The sequence below is a fragment of the Cryptomeria japonica genome, chromosome 4 (assembly GCF_030272615.1).
Source record: "Cryptomeria japonica chromosome 4, Sugi_1.0, whole genome shotgun sequence".
NCBI lineage: Eukaryota > Viridiplantae > Streptophyta > Pinopsida > Cupressales > Cupressaceae > Cryptomeria > Cryptomeria japonica.
In genome coordinates, this window is record NC_081408.1 from 430420343 (window position 1) to 430441222 (window position 20880).

The 20880-nt window shown below is 38.7% G+C and overlaps 1 protein-coding gene across 1 annotated transcript; it reads left to right on the forward strand.

The window, feature by feature from the left end:
- Window positions 1–430: 430 nt before the first annotated feature.
- On the forward strand, window positions 431–4128 carry LOC131030516 (uncharacterized). Its single transcript, XM_057961370.2, has 2 exons — window positions 431–2704; window positions 3187–4128. The coding sequence occupies exons 1-2, from the start codon at window positions 1205–1207 to the stop codon at window positions 3862–3864; spliced, it is 2178 nt and encodes a 725-aa protein (XP_057817353.2). The 5' UTR covers window positions 431–1204; the 3' UTR covers window positions 3865–4128.
- The last annotated feature ends 16752 nt before the right edge of the window (window positions 4129–20880 follow it).

Genomic DNA, 20880 nt, shown 5'->3' on the forward strand with positions numbered 1-20880 from the left:
TAATTGATTAAAGGATATAATTTGATTAATTAGTAAGATAGAAAATGATGATTGAGTCACTTGAAAAGAAATAAAATTATATTTATTAAATAATTAAAGAATTACTTAATTAATAAGACAAATAATTAGTGTGCAATTAATGAGACATTTTTAGGTGTCTATAACTAATAGAATACATGAAAGTGTATAAAAAATTAAAATAAATTTTTTTGAATTTTGAATTGATGAGATGTAGTATTTGATTGATCCCACATACCACAAGATTGACCCACCACAAAGTATTTGTAAACATAAATATAATAAATAATAAATATGAATTTAGATAGAATAAGATTAGATGGATAGAATTCCTTTGAGTGATCGTTGAAGGGAAGGTCCTAAAATTGATGTTCTTATAAAGTAATGGTAGGAGAGAATGGCAAAAGTTGGAAGAATCGAAAAAGCTAAAAAGAAAGGAGAGAATCCTTTTTGTCGTCCACGTCTACCAGTCCCTCCAAAAAATTGGGAAGGGCTAGATTGAGTTGGATTTGAATTGTGGAGGCAAAAGAAAATTCAAATTAGGGTATATCCTGATGATTGTCTGGTTGCTTTCAGACAGGTAAAGGTCAAAAACAGGTCTTCTTTCTTTCATTTGAAACGCACTAATAATGTCTTGGCACTTCATTTGAAACGCAGTAATAATGTCTTGGCACGCTTAGGTCATATTTGGATTACATCTTTTCTCAAGCTGTGTTTCATTCAAGCGAACATCCTTTAAGGAGGTCGAAGTTGCAGAATAACGCACGATTGAAGCGGCTTTAATTGCGATTTATGGTCCTCTTCATCGGATTCTGCAGGGTGAATGCGTATATGGAATGGAACAGGTATGTTGAAATTCCATTTCAGGAAAACGCATTTTTATGTAACTGAGGGGGAATTCAATGTGGGTTTTTAATATACGGGCGGGTGCCTTCTCATCTCCCGATCGTTTGGGTATCGGAGCAGTTGGGTATTTGATCATGCGTTGACTCTATCAGGGTTCAAGGTTTAGGGTATAAAGATTTAAGCCTTTCAGCCCCGTTTGCCTTGTATGGATCCTCATCTATTGCGTATAGTATAGTGAGGATCCATAAACAGCCTCAACGCACGTCCACGCAAAGGATTTCATTTCAAGATCAGAACAAAGGAGACTTTTAGCCAATCTAGAGCAAAAGAGAAGAAAACAATGGAAAGAGTGATTAGTCCTCAGTTGAAGCAAGAACCAGATGGAGATCGTGAGAGCAGAAAACCAGCGATCGAGAACTATGTTCAACAGCTAGACAAGAAAGCCATAGTGCAGTTTCTCGCTCGCCTGTCTGAGCTTCAAGATGGGCAGGCTTCTGGACAACATTCCATTACTTGGTATGAAGTGATGGCTCGAGAACACGGGAAGCTTATAATTCCCCACATAAGTGATATGATGAGAAACGTGGTAAAGGTTTTGTCCTCAGACGCGCCCTCATTGACCCTGCAACAGGCCTGTGCAAAGGTGGTTTCGACTTTGGCTAGGTATACAATTGAACCCAGCTCCTTTGAAAGACAAACCGAAGGGGTAATCCGAGATTTAGCAAGACCTCTACTCGAAGTTCTACTGGGTAATGCACAGTCTTTGGCAGAAGGGGCAGCAATGTGTTTGCATGCTTTGGTGAACACAGAGGCATGGAAATTTGCACCTGATGATATTGTGAATGAGGTCTGTCTGAGAGTCGCAGGGGCATTGGAGGAGAAAGGAACCCAAACCACAGGTCACATGAAGTTAGTTTGTTCTTTAGCGAAGCATAATAGTCTAATTCTTGAAGCCTATGGAAGGACCCTGCTTAAGGCAGCAGATGATATCCTTGTCACTGCAAATTGGCAGCTACGTCTGCATGCTGTGCAGATGATCAATGCTCTGTTGAAATCTGTGGATTCTGACATTTTAGCTTCAGAAATTCCCATTACTATTACACATATGGAGAGATGTAGGTCTGATAGAATCCCTTCGATAAGAAACGCAGCTTCAGAAACACTTAAAATTGCCAAGGCTATAGCTTCTGAGAGGGGAATGGATGTAAACTATGAGAGCTTTTCTAGTGAAGTGGAAATTTCCAATGAAGATGTGACATCTCAAAACAGCAACTGCTGCAGTATTAGTGACTTTTCACAAGACACACGTATGGATTCTTACGGGGATTCCCCTGTCTCTTTATGCCATTCTTTTAATAGCAAACGGCAAACTCCTTCAATATTGGGTCCTGCTGCTGGGGCTAGAAGGTCCTGTAGTTTGCATGGAAGCCAAGATTACAATTCTGATGGTATCGATGAAGCTTCCTTCTCAGGGAAAATTAGGGCTTCGTCCTTTTCCATGCACCCTGAAATGTCAAATTCAAAGTCAAAATCGCCCTACACCTTCTTGAATCACAGAGGAAAGTATAGCGAGTCTGGTGGGTATTTTATTGGAAAATCACGATTGAAAGATAACAGTTTACCGGAGGGTGATACTGAATCTGAAATCGATGGTGGAACATCTGGAAGAAATTACTCTCGTGGAGACATGAAGACCAGGTTGTGCATGCTGCAACGAAGAGAGAACGGAGATGAATCAACCTATGAGGAAGACTGCATTGAGACCAAACACTTCCGGCTTAACTACATCCATTCTCCATTGCCTTCTGAGGTGGGGGAAGAAGACACTGGAAGGCCAAAGGTACAGTGTGTGTGTGCGCCTACCTCTATCTGTGTGTGCGCCTGTTGCTTGTGTGGGTGTGCCTGTGTTCTTATGTGTGGCCATGTGCTTGTTTTACGTATAGAATTCCTTGGTTGGCATGATCTCTCTATAATTTTTTTTTTTTTCTTTCTCAAACCTAGGAAAAAAACTGGATCTTAAACCATTTTTGCATCCAAGGTTCTATATATTATTATATCAATAGTTAAGAGTCAATGCAAAGGGAATTATGCTCATATATCAAGTAGTGGTGTATTATATATTAACTATTAACAGGATTATACCATATTTTATGGTAATAGTTTGGTTTGTGGGTTTGGCAGGTGTTTAATGTAGCCCATGCATGTCGATAATGCTTATGTTTTTCACTCACCGAAACACAATATTCATTTTAAGTCCTTTTTAAAATATGATGTTCAGGAAGTAAAATACTGTTTTTTGTTTCTCTTTCCTTATTTTTTCAGAAAACAGAGTGTATGGCAAGGACAGATGATATGAAGTTGAACGAATTTAGCCCACCAGGAGCATGTGTTGGATCTTTGCAATGTCATTCCTCCCCGCTTGTCACAAGAAGAAAATCACAGTCCATAACGGAGTTTACGGATTTTACAGATGGTAATTATGATATTTATGATTCATTGAGGGTAGTAAACACTGAACAGATGCCTGCTGCACTAAAAGGAAGGACACTGCTTGACAAACTGGAGAGTGCTGCTGATGGATTTTCAGATAGAAGCAATTCACAAGAGGGAAGTATGCAAAACAGTTCTGTATGGTCAGAAAGTGTGCAAATAAGTGATTCTTTATCACCTACTTCTTCAGACAATCTTTTCCAGGATGTACTAGATAATGAGGAAGACTACCTGACCACTATCCCAACTGAGCCAGATAAACGAACTCCTAGAGTGGATCATATGAAGGAAAATTGTCAGTCAGCAGAAGTTGATTCAAGTGAAGGTTCAGTGGATTTTCCTGAGTTTGAAGAGATGAGTGCATTTCGTAGAGGCTGGACAAAAGTTGTTTACCTTATGGAGTCAATGTTGAGAGGGTCCTTGTGTGCTGTGCTTGCCATTCCTGTTGCTATGGTTGCTGTGAAGTTATTTAGCGTGGAAGAAGAATGTCATGTCATGGTTCCAACCTAAGGCAGTTTACTTTGTTGCCTTGTCGACAATTACAATGTTTAAAAATGTTCAAATGTTACTGACAAAGCAGGGAGCTGTAGTTGTAATGGGAGGATGCAGTTTGATTCAATTTGTATTCAAATTCTGGGTTTGCTCATATTCATTTCATGAAACCTTCTTTTGCTCATCTCATGGAAGGAGTTTGTACCATCATTTGGTTTTCTGGCTGTTGCTAGAATGGAGTGTATGTTGTGGGGTTATGTGAAGCAGAATCATTTTCTCTGAGACCCTCATTTTGGTGTCCCTTATGTACTCTTTCTATATTCTGCAATTCTTAAAATGTCATAATAAAAGGGCATACTGATTAATATATATCTGATCGAGTATTAATGTTTTTCCAGCTCTAGTTTGATTGTGTAGAAGGAAGCGTTTGGTCTTCATAATAGTATAAACCAGTTATTCAGTCCTGTAAATGAATTGCTTTGTCAGGTAGCTGCATTCGAGGGTTGATTGTCAAAATTTTGAAGTGTATGACATTCCTATCTATGCTCTCTTAGAAACAGTTTATACTTGATGTAGAGAGTAGCAATTTGTGTACAAATAACCTATACTGTTAGGAGGTTCATGGTTTGTACAAATTCTGTACAAATTAACATATGTAACAGCTGCAGATCAAAATTTTTTATTTTCATGGACGTGTTTGCAGAGAGTCTGTTTTTCATATTGATAAATTCAGGTTTTGAAAGGGCCCAGGCCCTTGTACAGTGAAACAGCCAACAGGCAAATGAAATAAGTACCATGAGATATGGGACAAACCAAAAAACTCATCAAAACAAAACAGAGAGATATAACTGCATCCAAGCTGCTAAGTGCAACCACAACCAAAAATAAGAACCAATAGGGATCCTTGGGATCTAACGTAGACAATGCCAGCCCAATCTTATTCAATCTCACACCCTTCACTCTTGTATGAGATTGAGACAGATTTGGGAAGACCTTCCTTCCGCCTTTGTACAATGCTCCTAGAAATACTATCATCCATATCCTTAGAGGACAGAGAAGTGAAGGGGAGGGCGGGGGGATTCCTTCACAAAGGGCCCATCTATGTGTATGGGAGCAATGGAATGTTGAGGCAGAGTTCCCGAGTGTCAAACAACTTCCACATGGGTAGACTGAACTAGATCTGAAGCTGAAGGCATAATAGGTCTGAGTAATTTGAGTAGAAAGTTGTTGAGACTTGCCAATAGGACCCCATCAAGGGTAGGAATCGCTAGAGTTGTAGCATTTGCATGAGATCCAACATCGTGAGAAGACATGCTATCTTGAGAGGAGCCATCAGCCAAAGAGTTGGAGGCATGAATAGCATAGTCCAGTGATCTTCGCAAGGATTCTTCCACCACATGCATAGCTGAGAGAGTGGACACTCAATAGCTAGGTGGCCAATCATAAAGCATTGTTTATATCGGAAGGGGAGGCTTTTATAGTCAAGCGCTTGACTCCAAGGCCTATACCTCGCCATCAAAACTATGTCTCCATGAAGTGGCTTGGATATGTTAATATCCACCAGAATGCAAGCAAACATTAGAGACCCATATAGGAAGTTGTAGAGTCAACTGTCAAGAAGTGAAATAGAGTTCCCTATGGTCTCGTAGCAAGAATTTTTCTAGAACTGGAGAGGAAGACTGAGAAGGTGAACCTATACAGGTTTAACATTGAGAAATTTGGAAAGGGGGTCGAAGGAAGAAGTCCAAGGCTTGATAGAGAGATTGCTCTCCCAACAGCCACAACCTGTTGTCAAGCACCAAATCACTGCCCTTTGATGAGTCAAAAGATACAATCAAGAAACCCCTAGCTCAAGGGAAGAACTCGATTTTGCCCATGACGATAGGCCTCCAAGAATCCAAGACCCATTTGTGTAGGTCAGGAAAGGAAGGCCAAAAATTGCTGAATTTGCAAACCAAGCCTCTGTGCAAATAAATTTTTAATTTTCAATTGGGGAAGATTTTGCACAACGGAGGGGTTATAATTTCTCCATAGAGGGCAAGTAGTACCTCCAACACACAATGTTGACTGCCAGCACTAGTAGCTGCAACTTTTGCATTACCAGCTGTAAGGGCACCCGAAGGAACACTAGTCTTCGGTACAGATGCAACTATAGCCTTGGAAGCACCTCTGTCCCCTAAAATAGCTTGGGTGGGAGGATTACCAATAGCATAGGGGTCAGCAGCCACATAAATCCCATCAACTGCCAAACAAGGCTTGACATAAGGACCGGCCTGGTTAGTTGGCACTGTGAGAACTGATGTATTGCCACTGCAGGTGCGAGGAGGGCAAAGTCAATGCCCAGGAGGGGTGGAATAAAGCATGCAGGAGGAATAGGAGACACAGGATCCCCATTAGCAATGCCACCACATGCAGACATAACCCCAAGCCTTCAGACATTCCAGAAACAGTGCCCAAACAACCACTATTTGCAGTGGCATCAAGGCTAGAACCAGTTGAGTGGGAGTGCAGACGTTTCAAAATCCGTAGATTGATGATTATGATATTGCAAATTATATATTCTTGCAGAGAGTCTGTTTTAATGGATACCTAAAATTATTTAGAACAGCTACACGTGATAATACTTTAGTAAAAGAGCTAATTAATTTATTCTCTCATGGATTGATTTATAGGGCCTATTGGAGAATCAAAATTGCTATACAAGTCACATACTTGTGGATATTTATGGCTCGGATCCTAGCTGTGCCCACCTTGTAATTTGCAGTCTTTAACAGGGTAAGGCCATAGTTCAAAAACTTGGTGAGTTGCCATCTTGTGAGAACTCGTGAATCAAATGCCTTAATCAAGTTACTAGCCCACTACATTGCAACCAAATTTTGCTGAGTTTTTGGCTGAGAACTCTCCATAAACTCTATGGCTAGCAGGAAAACATTTTTTTTCAACTTTTATTGCTGTTTTATCCATAATTCCCGTTTTTTGGTAATTTTTCCCTGTTTCTGTGGATTTGATTGGTTTTTAAAATTAGTCCTAGCTATGCAAGAATTAAATTCATTTGTAATGTTATTTAACACTCTCTTGCATTATTCAAGTTTATTTTATGAATTCATATGCTGATTTTTCTCGAGTCCGAGTCTTGATCAAAATTTTGGCATTGAGTTTTTGAACTTCAATTAGGACACTTCCTATATGTGATTTTCATCATTTTCTCTAAGACAAACAAAAGTCAATTTCATTTCTTGCATGCACCACTGAAATTTGTCAATATTTTTTTCTACATAAGAGTGTTCTTTCTCTAGTGGTCATAATGAAATATATTCGTCTGCATGCTATTGCCGAGAATTTTCAGATCTCTCAGCTAAGTTTTCTGTTACTCTTTTCTCTAGTTTCTTGTCGGCCAGATTACACTTAAACCAACCCAAACTCAGATTCACTTGAACTACTCTTTTGGTTTCTTATAAATGCTAAGATTGCGTTGTTTCTTCAGAGAATAAGCTGCTTAGTATGTTGAATCTGTTTTCCCCTTGTAATAATTTTAGAAAAGCAATTGCCAGATAATTAGAGTTTTTCTTAAATATTTGAATCTTTCACTTCATTAAAGATCAATTCCTGTGACCATCAGATAATGCTGCGATCACTGGTTGGAATGGTGATGAAAAAGATAGATTAGATTGCTCTGGTTAGTTTTTGGAACTGTCACCCCATGCTGATACTCGTTTAAAAAAATAGTCTAGCAACCAAAAGTAACCCGAACTCATACTTTCTTTGAAAGTCAACTGACAGTAATGATCAATCAAAAATAATGAACAAAACATTCAGTTAACAAGTTCTGTTAAAATCTGCACACCAGAATATATCCATAAGGCCACAGCATAGTCAGCACAGTAATTACCAGAAGGTTTAAAGATCTGCAAGATTCAAAACAATAATTGGTGATCTACTCTAGCTTATATGAGTTGAACTACATATCAGACATCAGCCTTTCTTAGTACTGCAATCAAAGTTGTGCAATAACGTTTGTTTGCATGGAAACATGACATTTGACAGTGCAAAAATAATTTTACAAATAGAAAGTTTCTAATAATCTATGACATAAAGATTGAAATTGATGATGTTTGCATACTGTACTCTGATCCGGCAACTGAACGAGTTGAGTTTTAAGAAGTTTTGTTGTTTTAGATACTTAAAACAGTTCTTATAGAAAATTATGTCGGCAGTTGCAGGTGATGATTATATGACTTAATCATCCTTAGTTTTGATTTGGTAAAAAGGGATTTGAAAGGGCCCAGATCCTTATACAGAATGAAAGAAAGATAAAGCATTAAGCATAATAAAGTCAACGAAAGTATAAAAAAGATACACGGTTTCTTACAAGCAACCAATTCTAAGTCAGGGTGTTTTGAAACCAAATTGCTCCAATGATTTTTTGCTTCAAAGTGCACTAATCTTCCAGCTCCAAACTTATTTTTATGACAAAAGTACGAAACATAAGTTCAAAAAAGATCCATCATTCAACCTCAAATCCTTGAAAGAGGTATCCATCTCCGAATAGTCAACAAGGGTGTTCCCCCTACTTTTCGCCTTTTGCACATTTTTGGGAGTATTGCACTCCTCAACAACCATTGGTGTTCCTTTTTTACTCTGGACATGGTAATTTTTGTTGCTAAGGCAACTAAAAGTAATATGACCCACATTACCACAACAGTGGCAAACCTATGAAGAGTCTTTAATTTCAATCTGCTATACCCAATCACCATATTTGGAAGAAAGAGTTTGGAGCTCCTTGTTTTTCTCCACAAGCACACAAAAATGGGTGAAAAACAAACGCTTCCTAAATATTGTGTCTGAGTCAACATTAAAGTGCTGTCCAAAAGTGCTTACAATAAGCATAAAAATTTCCTTGTCCCAATACTCCAATGACAACCTCGACAGTCTAACACACAAGAAACTTGTGGATTGAAACCTGGAGACTAATTTTTAAGGCCTTGGCCATTCTGACCCAAAAACCAAGGACCATCTATAAGGGCCATTGAGCAAACATTTGGATTTGAAAAAAGAGAATATGTTTATCACAGCAGCAATCTCTACCTTACCTCTTAGATTCCACTTCCGAATCATCCATCTTCTAATAGCATCAATGTTGGGATAATTATTGCAGAATCTCGCAATGAGTGAGTTCCTAAACAAAGCAGTTGACTTGCTAGCAAGCAGTGTTTTGCTGAGTTTCGGGATGGGGGGATGAGGGGTCCAAGGGCCTAAGTTTGGGGAAGACGGTGGGGGGTGACAATGGGGATGACACAAATACATATAGTACTTCAAAAATTAGTTATAAAAAGATGTGTAAAGAATAAGTATAGGAGTTGTAAATGAAACTTTGCCACACCATGTAAAGTTTACACTAATAAACATGACAATGATTGCATTGAAATTTGAACATTAACAATGGTGGGAAGAGTTTTGGAACTTTGGGAGCGAACCAAGAATAAGTATAAGAATTGCAAATGAAACTTTGACATACTAAGGGAAGTTTAAACTAATGAACATAAAAAACATGGAAATTATTGCATTAACAATTAGAATGGTGGGTGGAGGTTTGGGGTCAAGGGTAGTGCCCCTTGTGGGGTTTGGGGTAGATTCGGGGTCAAGGGGCAATGCTCCTTATGGGGGTTTGGGGGTAAAGCCCTATTGTGACCTTTTTCACACATCGCCCCATTGAAGATGGGGACCCTCTCCTTTCCTGCTTTGTAGGGTTTTTGTTAGTGCTCGTGGCCTTCCGCTTCAGTTCTGCTCGGTTTTGTCAAGTCTTGAACGATTTGAGTCCCAGAGATTGAAAGTTAGCTTGCGCAAGCCAAGTGATAACAAAGTCTAGACACCGTCAAAGTGCCTAGAAAGGCCAAAGGATGAAGAATGCAATTGATTTGAACGAATTTGAACAACTTTCTATTTTTAGAAAGTTTGCTTTTTTGCTTTTTCCTATTTTTTAGGAAGTTTCATTTTTGGCATTTTTAGCCCAATCCCTGATATGACTATTTTTAGAAAGTTTTCCCTATTTTTTAGGGATGCATGCTTTTTGCTTTTTCGGAGTGGGGACCTAGGGTTTGCACTGGTACCATTGACTTGCTTCGATCGTGATCGAAAATTTTCAAGTCTTGACCTAAAAAACTAAGTTCCTACATTTTAGGGGGTCATGACACTTCAGATGGTTTGCCTGAGTATGGATTTCAAATTTCAAGTCAATCTGGTTAAAATTGAAGAAATTGTGAAATTTTGAAGCTTTCCAAATATTTTCTATGTTTGGCTAATCATGGATTGATGGTGAGTGTTATGGTAGGAAGTTCAAAAGTCCGCCCTATGGAGAGAGTTAAAAAGTCCGCCATGAAGAATTGAGGTGATGCCTATGTCAAAGAAGTTCTAAAAAGTTTGCCCTATGGGATGATGGTGAATAGTTATGGCCAGCTCAAAACTCCGCCCTATCGATGGTGACATCAAAGCAATTCTAAGGCAAGCAAAGTCCACCTTCTTGAACTAGCTCAAACTCCGCCCTCCAAGCTGCCTAAGAGGTGAAAAGTCTGCCCTATTCAAGGTTGAGTTCCAAGTCTTCAAGAAAGTCCACCAAAGCATTATGATGGAGACCAAGAGCGATGACAGGAGGTATAGAAAGTCCGCCTTGGGTGATGAAGGAGTTTCAAGGGTATCATCAAAGTCCGCCCTGTAAAGTGAAGAAAAGGTTCTAAGTGTTGGCCATGGTGCAAGGAAGTCTCACCAACTCCGCCCAAGTTAAACTCCAAAGTCTGCCTTGAAGAAGAAAGCCAAGTGCATGGTGTAGGCTAAAAGAATCAACCCTTTCAAACTTTGCCCTACTCTTGATCAAGCCCTCCAAAGTCTGCCATGATGGAGATGCTTAAAAAGTCCGCCCAAGGATTTGGTGAATGGCAAGTGTTCATGAAAAGTCCGCCCTCCCACTTGAGAAAATAATAAGTTGAACTCCAAAAGTCCGCCATGATAAGTGTACCACTCAAACTCCGCCCTCCAAGCTACCTAGGAAGCCAAAAGTCCGCCCTCTTCATGGTTGAGTTCCCAGTCTTCAAAAAAAGTCCGCCCAAGCATGATGATGGAGATGCCTAAAAAGTCCGCCCTAGGAGGAAGGCATATGAAGTGAACATGAGAAACTCTACCCTATGGAGAGAGATGAAAAGTCCGCCCTACGGAGATGCCTAAAAGGTCCGCCCAAGTTGTGGTCTTCAAAAGTCCGCCCTATGGATGAAGTGAAAGGTGCTCAAGATCAACAAAGTCCACCATGTGTAGAGGTTAAAGTCCGCCCAAGATGATGAGTGTTTTGCCTTGAGCTCTCCAAAGTTTGCCTTAGGATGAATAAAATAGTTCCTTGCCTTGTGTCATGAAGCTCAAAGTCCGCCTTAGGATGAACATATGCAATTTAAGGAGTGGTTTGAAGTCCCCCTTCTTGAGGATTGTTTCAAGTTTTGATCCACCTATGCCTAAAAGTCCGCCCTTGAATTGATTGCGAGGTTTTGAGTGCACAAAATCCAACCCCTCCAAAGTCCACCTTGAGGGAGATCTAATTAAAATGCAAGGTGCACATGTTTCATGAAGTCCATCTTGTGGTGTCAAGGCAAATTTCAAGTGTAAGAAGAACTCCACCCTTAAGATGAAGACGATGATGACATCAAAGCATATCTATCAAACTTCGCCTAGAAGGTGTTAAGGGTAGCAAGAGGTAAGTCTAAGGCAAGCAAAAGTCCGCCTTGGAAGGCATGAAAGATAATTTCAAAGTAAATAAACTTCGTTCTACTTGGAGGTTGAAAGATGATGCCTATGTCAAGAAAGTTCGCCCAACCTTGCAACAATTTAGAAATATGACCAACAAAGTCCGCCTTGAGAGAGATGTGGTTAAGTTAAAACATGAAGTGCATATAAACATAAGGAAAGTTCCCACTCTAAAAAAGGTCCGACTTGCCTTGCAATAAGATGAGAAGCAAAACCTCATAAAAGTTCGCCTAAGTCAAAATGAAGTCAAAGGATTAACGAGAAGGGAATATTCCTCGGTGATGTCATCCAAACCTTCATGAAATTTGATCTAAGTTCCAAATTAGAAAGGGATATTTGAAGATCAAGTTCGAATATGAGCTGGAAAATCAAAATAGAAACTTGAGATTGAGGAGAGATTCAAACTTGCAACTTAATTAGAAAGTTTTGGAATGAAGATATTTGGAGATCAAGTTCGAGTTTAGGACTGAGTCTCAAATTAGAAACTTGCACTTGTGAAAGTTCAAACTAGATGAAGATGATTGTGCAACTCAAATAAAAATTAGAAACTTTCTCCATGAATATTCAGGACTAAAGCTGATTTAGAAACATGAATTGGAAGGATATTTGCGTGTTTCTAATTGTGAAAATCAACTCTAATACAAATAAGACATTTCTCCTTTCATTATTACACAACAAAAATTTGAACTTTCTGAGCAAGTCAAGAGCAAATTTCAGAGTTATCTTGCAGGCTGAAGGAGGTTCAAAGAAGATTTTCATAGGTTGAACGTATTTTTGGAGGTTTTGAAGGCATTAATCATCATTTCCATCTTTGCTCTTCATAAACGCCGACAAATTTTTGGAGTATAACCAGCTAATAGGATGATCATTCGAATTTTCTGAGTTTTTCTAAAGATCTTTCTGTCTTCTTGTCTTTTTCTTCTCTCCCCATCGAAGGTGAAGTTGGTTAAATGCAAATTTATTACATTTTTTGAGTTTTCCAAGTTTGTTGGGGGTGGTTTTTGTGGATTTATCTAAGTTTTCAGTAAGAAAGATCATGTTGGACTAAATGGGATGAGGGTTTTCAAGATTATAAGACCTGGTTTTTGGATTGAAATCGTAAAAGTGTGGAGTTTACATGTGAAAATTCCATCTTTTTGTGACTAAGTGTCAAGAATAGAGTGAAACACCAACCACTTAGTCATCAAGATCCTAAATTTTAAGTTAAATTTTTGGTTTCTAACTTAAGTTTCACCTTTATTCGCAGATTTCAAGCACGATCAAGTTCCAAGTAGACAAGGATGCTCCTCCTGAATCACGAATGAACTCAAAATGAAAGAGTATCAGTGATACCAACGCCAGGCATATCAATTTGAGGGAGTTTAAGAAGCGAATGTTCGACTTAGATAACCTTGTGCCTACCATGCAGTGCACAGAGTTGGTAGTTGAGTGCGCTAGGCACTATAACCCTATCAGTAGAGATATTGTGGCACTAGATGGAAGAGTGTTGGCCAATATTAGTGATGAGGCCATAAGGGAAGCTTTCAGAATTCTGGAATATCATAATGCTGTATATGTGATCAAGGATGACGCTGATCAAATGTATCAAGACCATGTGGAGGAGTACGACGCCACCATCAATCATTCATGGCTGGACAAACCAAGAAAAGGTGCCTCCAAGCTGTTAAGGAAGAGCTTGGTAAGGGCGTATTTTAAAGAGGATATTGTAGATATGTTTGTCCCATTGAACAGAATAATGGGTAATCCCCAAGGTGCTCCATTTGAGCCTTGGATGTATTATTTCATAAATGAGATAACGAGTGGAGTCAAGATGTTTGACTAGGCTCAGATGATAAGCAATAACTTATACAACTAGCTGAGAAATCTGGAGGCAGATATGACCTTTTACATGAGCTCATACTTGTTCTATTCCCTTGCTAGAACCTATAGATACAGAGGCCTCACCTGTAGAGGGGAAGTGGGAAATAAAGAGAATCATTTTCCTATCTACGATTGTTACCCTCAGCTACACATGGAAGAAAAGTTACATTTCAAGAGGGTAAATGATACATTTTTTTATGCATATCACATGAACACTGCAAGGTGGATTACATCAGAGACTCTCTCAAGAGTATATGGACTTCATAAGCAGATTCGGGTATTGGTATATTCAATACTCGAAATTCACCTATATCGGAATTAAGGGATTTTACGGATCTCACTATAAGCTCCTAGTCTACCCTACCAACCAAGTTGTGCTACTGGAAGTTGTGAGGAAATTAGAGGGCTATATGACAGTTCAAAGAGATAAGAAAAAAAAGGCAGAAACATCCTCTCTCATGATTGGAAATGGACTAGAGACATGCCTGTCATCACAAGCCACCACCACTGCAGAGAAGAGTTGGCTTGGTACCCTTTCTACCAATACAAGTCAAGAGGGAACTTTGATCCATTCCATAAGATGAAAAAATTAGAAGGAATGGTATTCGAGCATAGAACTGATTTGGAAGATTATTGGGCTAATGCAGCCGATAGTTTCAAAATCAGAAGAAGATTTTGGTCAAGGATTCCCCTGAGTATGATAAGAGAAACATAAGTATTCAGAGTTACTGATCAAATAGAAGATAGTCCTGAGCTTCAGTAGCCAGGATTTGAGAAGATGAGAAATAAGCCACTGGCCTTGGTTGATTGGTCAGAAGAAGAAAAGTCAGATTTGGTAGACCTTATGAGATTAGTGGTTGAATACTCCAAGTGGTGGACATTTGAGAAGACAAAGCAATTGAAGTCCAAAAGTGTTTCCCTAACTTATGATTTAATGGGAATGGATGACTCCATGTCTTCCAACCCTTGTATCTCTATAGGCAATGCTCAAAATCCAGAAAGTGTTGGGTCCCAGAAAATAAAGGAACTGGTTGGAAGGTCTCGAAAGGCCAAGGGAAAGAAAGTTGTTGGGGAGAGACGGTGAATCCAACGCAGGTCATTCCATTTTGAGTGCCGCATCTGCTGTGCCTGACCAGAATGCAGTTGAAGAACAAGAGATAGACACATATATGAGGAATAATGAAGTAAGAGTGCCTTCTCCTTCGATTGAAGAAAAAATGAGAGAGGCTGTCCAAAACCTGGACAAGGAACAAGTTCTTAATAAAGCCACAAAATTTGAAGAGCTTGAGCCCCCAGTAGTTTTCCTTGATGGTATAGTTATTGGACCAGGAGGGACAGATGGTGGATTTGATCAAAATACTATGGAGCAGTCAACCATTCCTGATTGGTTGAGAGATATGATAAGGGCTAAGGTTCCTAATGAAACCCATTCTGAAGAGAATACAACAACATTTTTGGTAAAGGTGAATGAACCAGTCGTAATTAAACCACCTAAGCCAGCCAGAAAATTCTCTTTGATTCAGAGGGATAGTGCAGGGTTTAGAATGATTCAGATAGCTGTACCAAAAGAAGGTAAAACTAGGAACAATATTGCCCCGGAAGATTATAAGATTACTACTATAGAGCTGTGTAAGCCTACTCAGAACCAAGAATTCCAATACTTTGATGACTCTTGCAATTCCCTCAAGGCAAGGCTATCCAAGGAGAAGGAAAAAAGAAAGAAGGTTGAGGAAGATAATCAACAATGGAGGAAATATGTTCTCCATCTAACCAAGCCACTTAACTATGAGATACCAGTCACCCCTCCGCAACCTCTTCAACAAGAGTCGATGAAAGATTATGAAGACATGAAGGGAACGTTCACGCAAGCTAAGGAATGGATCTCAGATACTTCGGCACGTGCTGACATACTTGTGGAAAATTTGGTATCAACACATGAGTCAGCAAAATTTAGGACTTAGCTGCAAACTGGGAAGATGTTGAATAAATCCAAGATGAAATACTTCCACAATTGAGGGTTATCCAAGGTCTATCAAAGCGAATCTTGGTAGATGCAGGTGTCATCCAGGCTGGGGATAGGTATGATTTTAACACTTGGTATTATGCTTTGGTCACCAGGATTGAAGTCCTGAAGAAATCTGAAACTAAGTGTTTTGAGACAAAGGAAAGTGTCAGAGAGATTTTAAGTAAGGTGTTTCGTGTGGCATCGGAAATTTGGCAGAAAGAAGGTATACGAGAAAAACACCTACAGGTAGAGAGCCTGAGAGCCATAATTCAATTGAGCTTTTTCAAAGACTTAGGGATGATTGATAAGGGCGATCTCTCAAGGATCGCAAATTTTCTCCTCATTGACGAGAAATTTCTTGTCTAGGTAGTTGAGTGGGAAGGCATCCTCACCACATGTACTGATGATGTGGACATCGCCGACTTCCAGATTAGTAACCTGCCAAGTGTCACTATGGAAGAGGTTCGGCTCATCGTGTCCAGATACATTGAATTTGCAAAAAGGGGAACTAGACACTCACCTCAGTGACAATAGAAGCTATGCCACATGTCACTCTTTTGTCTATTCTGACTGATAGAGTTTTGAGAAATCCTAATTAGGGTTTATAACTTTCAATCAGGGCCCTTGATCACTGTTTGATCTCAGCCATTCATTATTTTCTGAAAACTATATAAGGCCACCTCCTCTCATTTGGAGAGTGTGAGGTTTTGATATATTGTTGCGTGAAGATCATTTTTTCAAATAATATATTGCATGTGCGCTTTCTCTTAAGGCTTCGTAATCTCTGTTGTTTGAGTGATTAGCATGGTTTCAATTTCCTCAACACATTAGTTAAAGTTAATTTAGATTTGCTTTCATGTTGCTAGAATTAAATGAAGGATTTGATAAGTATTAATTTGGTGAATGGATGATTTCCATTTCACTGTGCAAAGTTAGTCTGAGCCTATCCCCTATGTATGCCAACATTTCGATCATAAGCACAACCCATTGAAGATTGCACTCGCTTTGTGTAGTTGTCCTAAGTGTGGTGAAGCAAAGTGCGGTTTCTCGAGAACACCTAGTTAATACTGTCTCCAGAATTCGTAGGTTTAGATCAGTGTTCTTAAACCCTATCCCTTTTTCCCTTTTTGAAAGTCTAAATACCGGAAAATCCAAAAAAAGAGAAAGAGCCTGAAATTAATAAATCTATCTAAGTCCAAAAGCTTGAAAGACATTTGTAAACGTAATTCCCCCTTGAGATTTTCAGCATACATTATCCAAGTAGCTATCCCACTAAAGTCGTTTGTTCGCACATATAGACCTTGGAATCAACAGTGATTTTTCAGGAGAGGATAGAATACCTTTGGGCATCTTATTCTAAATGTTTGGTAGATGATAAAACAAACACCAAAAAGCCCCCAATAGGGTCAAGGGGTAGCACCCCTTGTGGGAGTTTGGGGGCAAAGCCCCCAACAGGGTTGAGGGATAGTTCCCCTTGCAGGGTTTGGGGGCCATGCCCCTGGTGCGATACATGGTAGGGTCGAGGGGCAGATTCCTTGCCAACAAGCATAAATAAAGCATCCAAAATCTCACAAACCTTTATTATGAATGTCATTTTCATAAAATTTTCACCATTTTTTGTTTAAGGTCGAAGTTTCTAACTGCGGACCATGGGAGACTCCTAGGCATCCTTAGGATGGCTAGGGGACTCCTGGGAGTCCTTGAGATGTCCCACCATCCTGATGTCCTTGATGTCTTGGTGGTGACGACAATGTGGTGGGAGGGGCGTGGGAACGTTTCCTCAAGTCTCCATGCCCCATAAACGTCCTTCCCTAAAGAAAACCAAAATTTTGGTGGGGATGCGTCCCCATGGAACATTGCCAGTGAGTTAGGGATAGAAAGTATCTTCTCCTCCACCTCGGCGTAGAAAAGAACAATAGCATTGAAAACCCTTTCAATGAAAATCTCCTCAAACAAAGTGGAAGAGTGGGGCTCTTGCACAATTGAAGCAACAGGCACACATCCATGAACAAGAGGGAAAAACATACCATGACTTAGGAGGAAACAACTTGCAAACAAGGACCACTTTGAACCTTCACGCTTGGGGAAGTTACCTCACATGGCATTGCAGGGTTTGTAGTGCCCCTCCCTGAGTCATCTTGCTCTTTTGTACAACAATAGATCATATTGATATAACTTAGTCTATTTAATGATGATTTGATGGTATCATATTATGTACTAACCCTATTTCATGATTAGATTGGATATGATGATGATTATGATAGTGCTTGGTTGTTGTGATTGTCTTCTATTGCGGTTGTGATAGGGACGATGTCATACCACTCATTCATGAGCATGATATGACATTGTGATTCCGCTTCACTTGTCTTCCTATTTCATGATATATGTTATTGCATATGTTGTTGTACTTATCTTGGTGGTGACAGGTTTGCAAGTACCAGACATCGACTTCACCTGGCTTCACAGGTCTGAGCGTGTCTTCATCCCAATGGCAAGGTTACTGGAGATGACATGAAAACCCATTCTACACTCTAGGTTTAAGTTGATTACCCTTGTCAGTTTAGTGTCTTGGTGTGAGTTGTTATTTAGCGTCAAGTGGTCTCTTGAGTTATCCTATGTTGGATTGCTTTGAAGTGTTATGATTATTGATTAATTAAATTATTAATTAATTGATTTATATAGTTTAATAATGTTAAATTAAATTAATGGATTTGCATAGTTTATAATAATAAATTAAATAAATAATTGATATAAATATTTAATATTAATGTGTGATTATCATTTGGGAATTATATGTGATTATCATTTGGGAATTATTATTTATAAATATTTATCATTTGGATTTATATTTAATTAATGATTTTATGTTATTATTATCTATCAAGGATTATTTGTTATTTATTTAATTATTAAGTTGTGGCTTTAATATTAATTTGGGTATTTATTTATACACCCTTGGTTATTTTATTAATGAGCTTTTATATTTAATTGTGCCCATGGTTTAAATTATTATTGGTTGTTTATATTATTATTTTCCTTCTTACCTATTGGGTTAATTAAATATTATATTCTTTACCTACTCTATTTTGCCATTGATTGAGATATTGGAGTAAGTTAATTAGATAATATTTTATATTATTGCCTTGGTATTTGCAAAGGGTTGGTATGAAATATATTCTTAATCTATTATTTTAATTGGCTGACAATTTGGATGGTTTTGGCTTAATTTTCTATGTATTGAATTTGCTATGAGTTTGCTTGGGTTGGCTTTCACAGGAATTTTCCTGCGAATTTGAAGATTGGATTTTGGATTTTGTTTTGGGATCTTGTCTTGGTTGGAAGGATAGTTGGATTGCTCTTCATCAGGATTCTTAGACCATCACTCTATTTTTCCAGGTTGGAGGCTCTTTTCTATGCATTTGATTTTGGAAGAATGTTTACTCCGTGCCTGTATAAAGATTGTTTGCAAGGGCTAAGAGATTGATCATACTGTAGTTTGTTACATAGACTAAGAAGGAAAGATAAATATATAATACTTTGGGGATTATGGTTATAATGATTATATCTTTTGGGTTTTTTTCTTGAGTGACTTTCTCTATTGTCCCTGTGTGTGATTGCCAACAGATGATTGCCGTGCTCAGAGATGTTTATATTTATTATTTCAATTCAAATTATCTTGGTTTTTGTTTGACTCTGTATCTCTTTCTGGGTCGGTTTGAGACCTTGTTAGTGCCTTAAATTAATATTTTGGATTCGCAATTGTCCAAGTTCATTTTCTGAGTTTTCTGGACTCTGTGTTATATGCGCTAACGTGCGTGCTATATGCGCTGTTATGTTAGTCGGATGTGCTAACATGTGTGTTATATGCGCTGTTCTATTAGTCAGATGTGCTAACATGCACGTTATATGCGTTGTTCCATTGATCAAAAGTGTTTAACTGATAATCAAATGCACTACTTTGTTGAATGAATGTGCCAAACTGTTGTTCTATCCTTATGTGTTAGTTTTTGAGCTTTTTGAGTTTTCTGTACTTGGATTTTGAGTTTCTAGAGGTTGTTATTTTGACTCCTGAGTTGTCCCAGGACTGGTTATTAACTGATTTGGATATATATGCTCAATTTAACTGGGCTCATATTGGTTATATTCTTATGTGGATTTCTTTGTTATTGGTTAAGAGGTTGTGATGTTGCATTTGTTATTGATTTGATTTGGAACCTTGGTTTACCAGGTTTTGATTTGTTGAGAGCCCTTGGTCATGTTATGCTATTCTATGTTTGTAGGTGGTATATGTGTAACCCTAAGGTCTAGGTGCATGTTGGGGGGAGTGGGATTCCAAGTGAGTGACTGGGGTTGTGGGGAGTAGATAGCCAGGTTACCCAGAGTCTAGATCGCCAGAATATCTCACTGGGAGTTTTATCTTGTAAACAAGTGATAATTTAAATTAATTAATTCTAAGAGAGTTGGGTAGTATTAGCTATTCACCTTAATAAAATAAGAAATGGTGATGGTGGCCCCTCTGCCTTGCCCAATGGTAGAAATACGAGATAGGATTGGGAAGGCCTTGGTAACCCAGGTAAGCTAATCTCCCTTACTCCCTTCAAGGTTGAGATGGCTTCGCATGTGCATCTAGGATGGCTAGGACATGTTCCCAGGTTCCCATTTGTTGAATGTGATGACACTCTTTCCTTGTATGTAGGTCCTAGTGCCTTGAGTCTTGATTTGATGTGTTGCCTCTAGATTTTTTATGTTGGAGGTCTTATGATTCCTTGCACCTAGTTTTGGCCGCGTGTTGTGTGGAGAGTTATCCTTTGGTTGTTGGGTGTCAGCCTAGATCTAGAGTGTGAGTGGGATATTGTGTAATCTCCTAGCACAGGGGGTGGTTCCACATGGTCGGGTGTTTTGATGCCTTCTTCCATTCAGATGTTATTCGTTGGATGCTCTTGTGCATGGATGTGGATTCATATCTTCTCTTCATGTAAATGGACTCTTGAGTATAATATATGTATTTGAGATTGAAATTATGTATCACAAGGAAGATGTAATTATAAAGGAGGATTATGTACTTGTACCTTTTAATCAATGTAATAAGATTTGCAGTAGATTGAGATCATTGTAATAGATTATGATTCTTGAAATAATTGTAAATGATTATGTCGTAATTGGGTATTCATTATGTATGTAATTATAGATTGGAAGAAACCTAATGATTGGGTGATGTGCATGATGGCATTGAATGAATGTTCTTAATGGAAATGATATTACTTTTGGTTAATGGACATCTCTAGAATATGAAAAGGAATGAATAGATTGTAGGATGTATGGTTATACTTAAGGAATGAGCTAGATTGCATTAGTTGATGCCTAATTTAGAATTCAAGATAACACAA

Coding starts and splice junctions, on each gene's coding strand:
- LOC131030516 (XM_057961370.2), top strand. CDS start 1,205: ATGGAAAGAGTGATTAGTCCTCAGTTGAAGCAAGAACCAGATGGAGAT. Junction 2,705..3,186: donor AAGACACTGGAAGGCCAAAG/GTACAGTGTGTG, acceptor TTATTTTTTCAG/AAAACAGAGTGTATGGCAAG.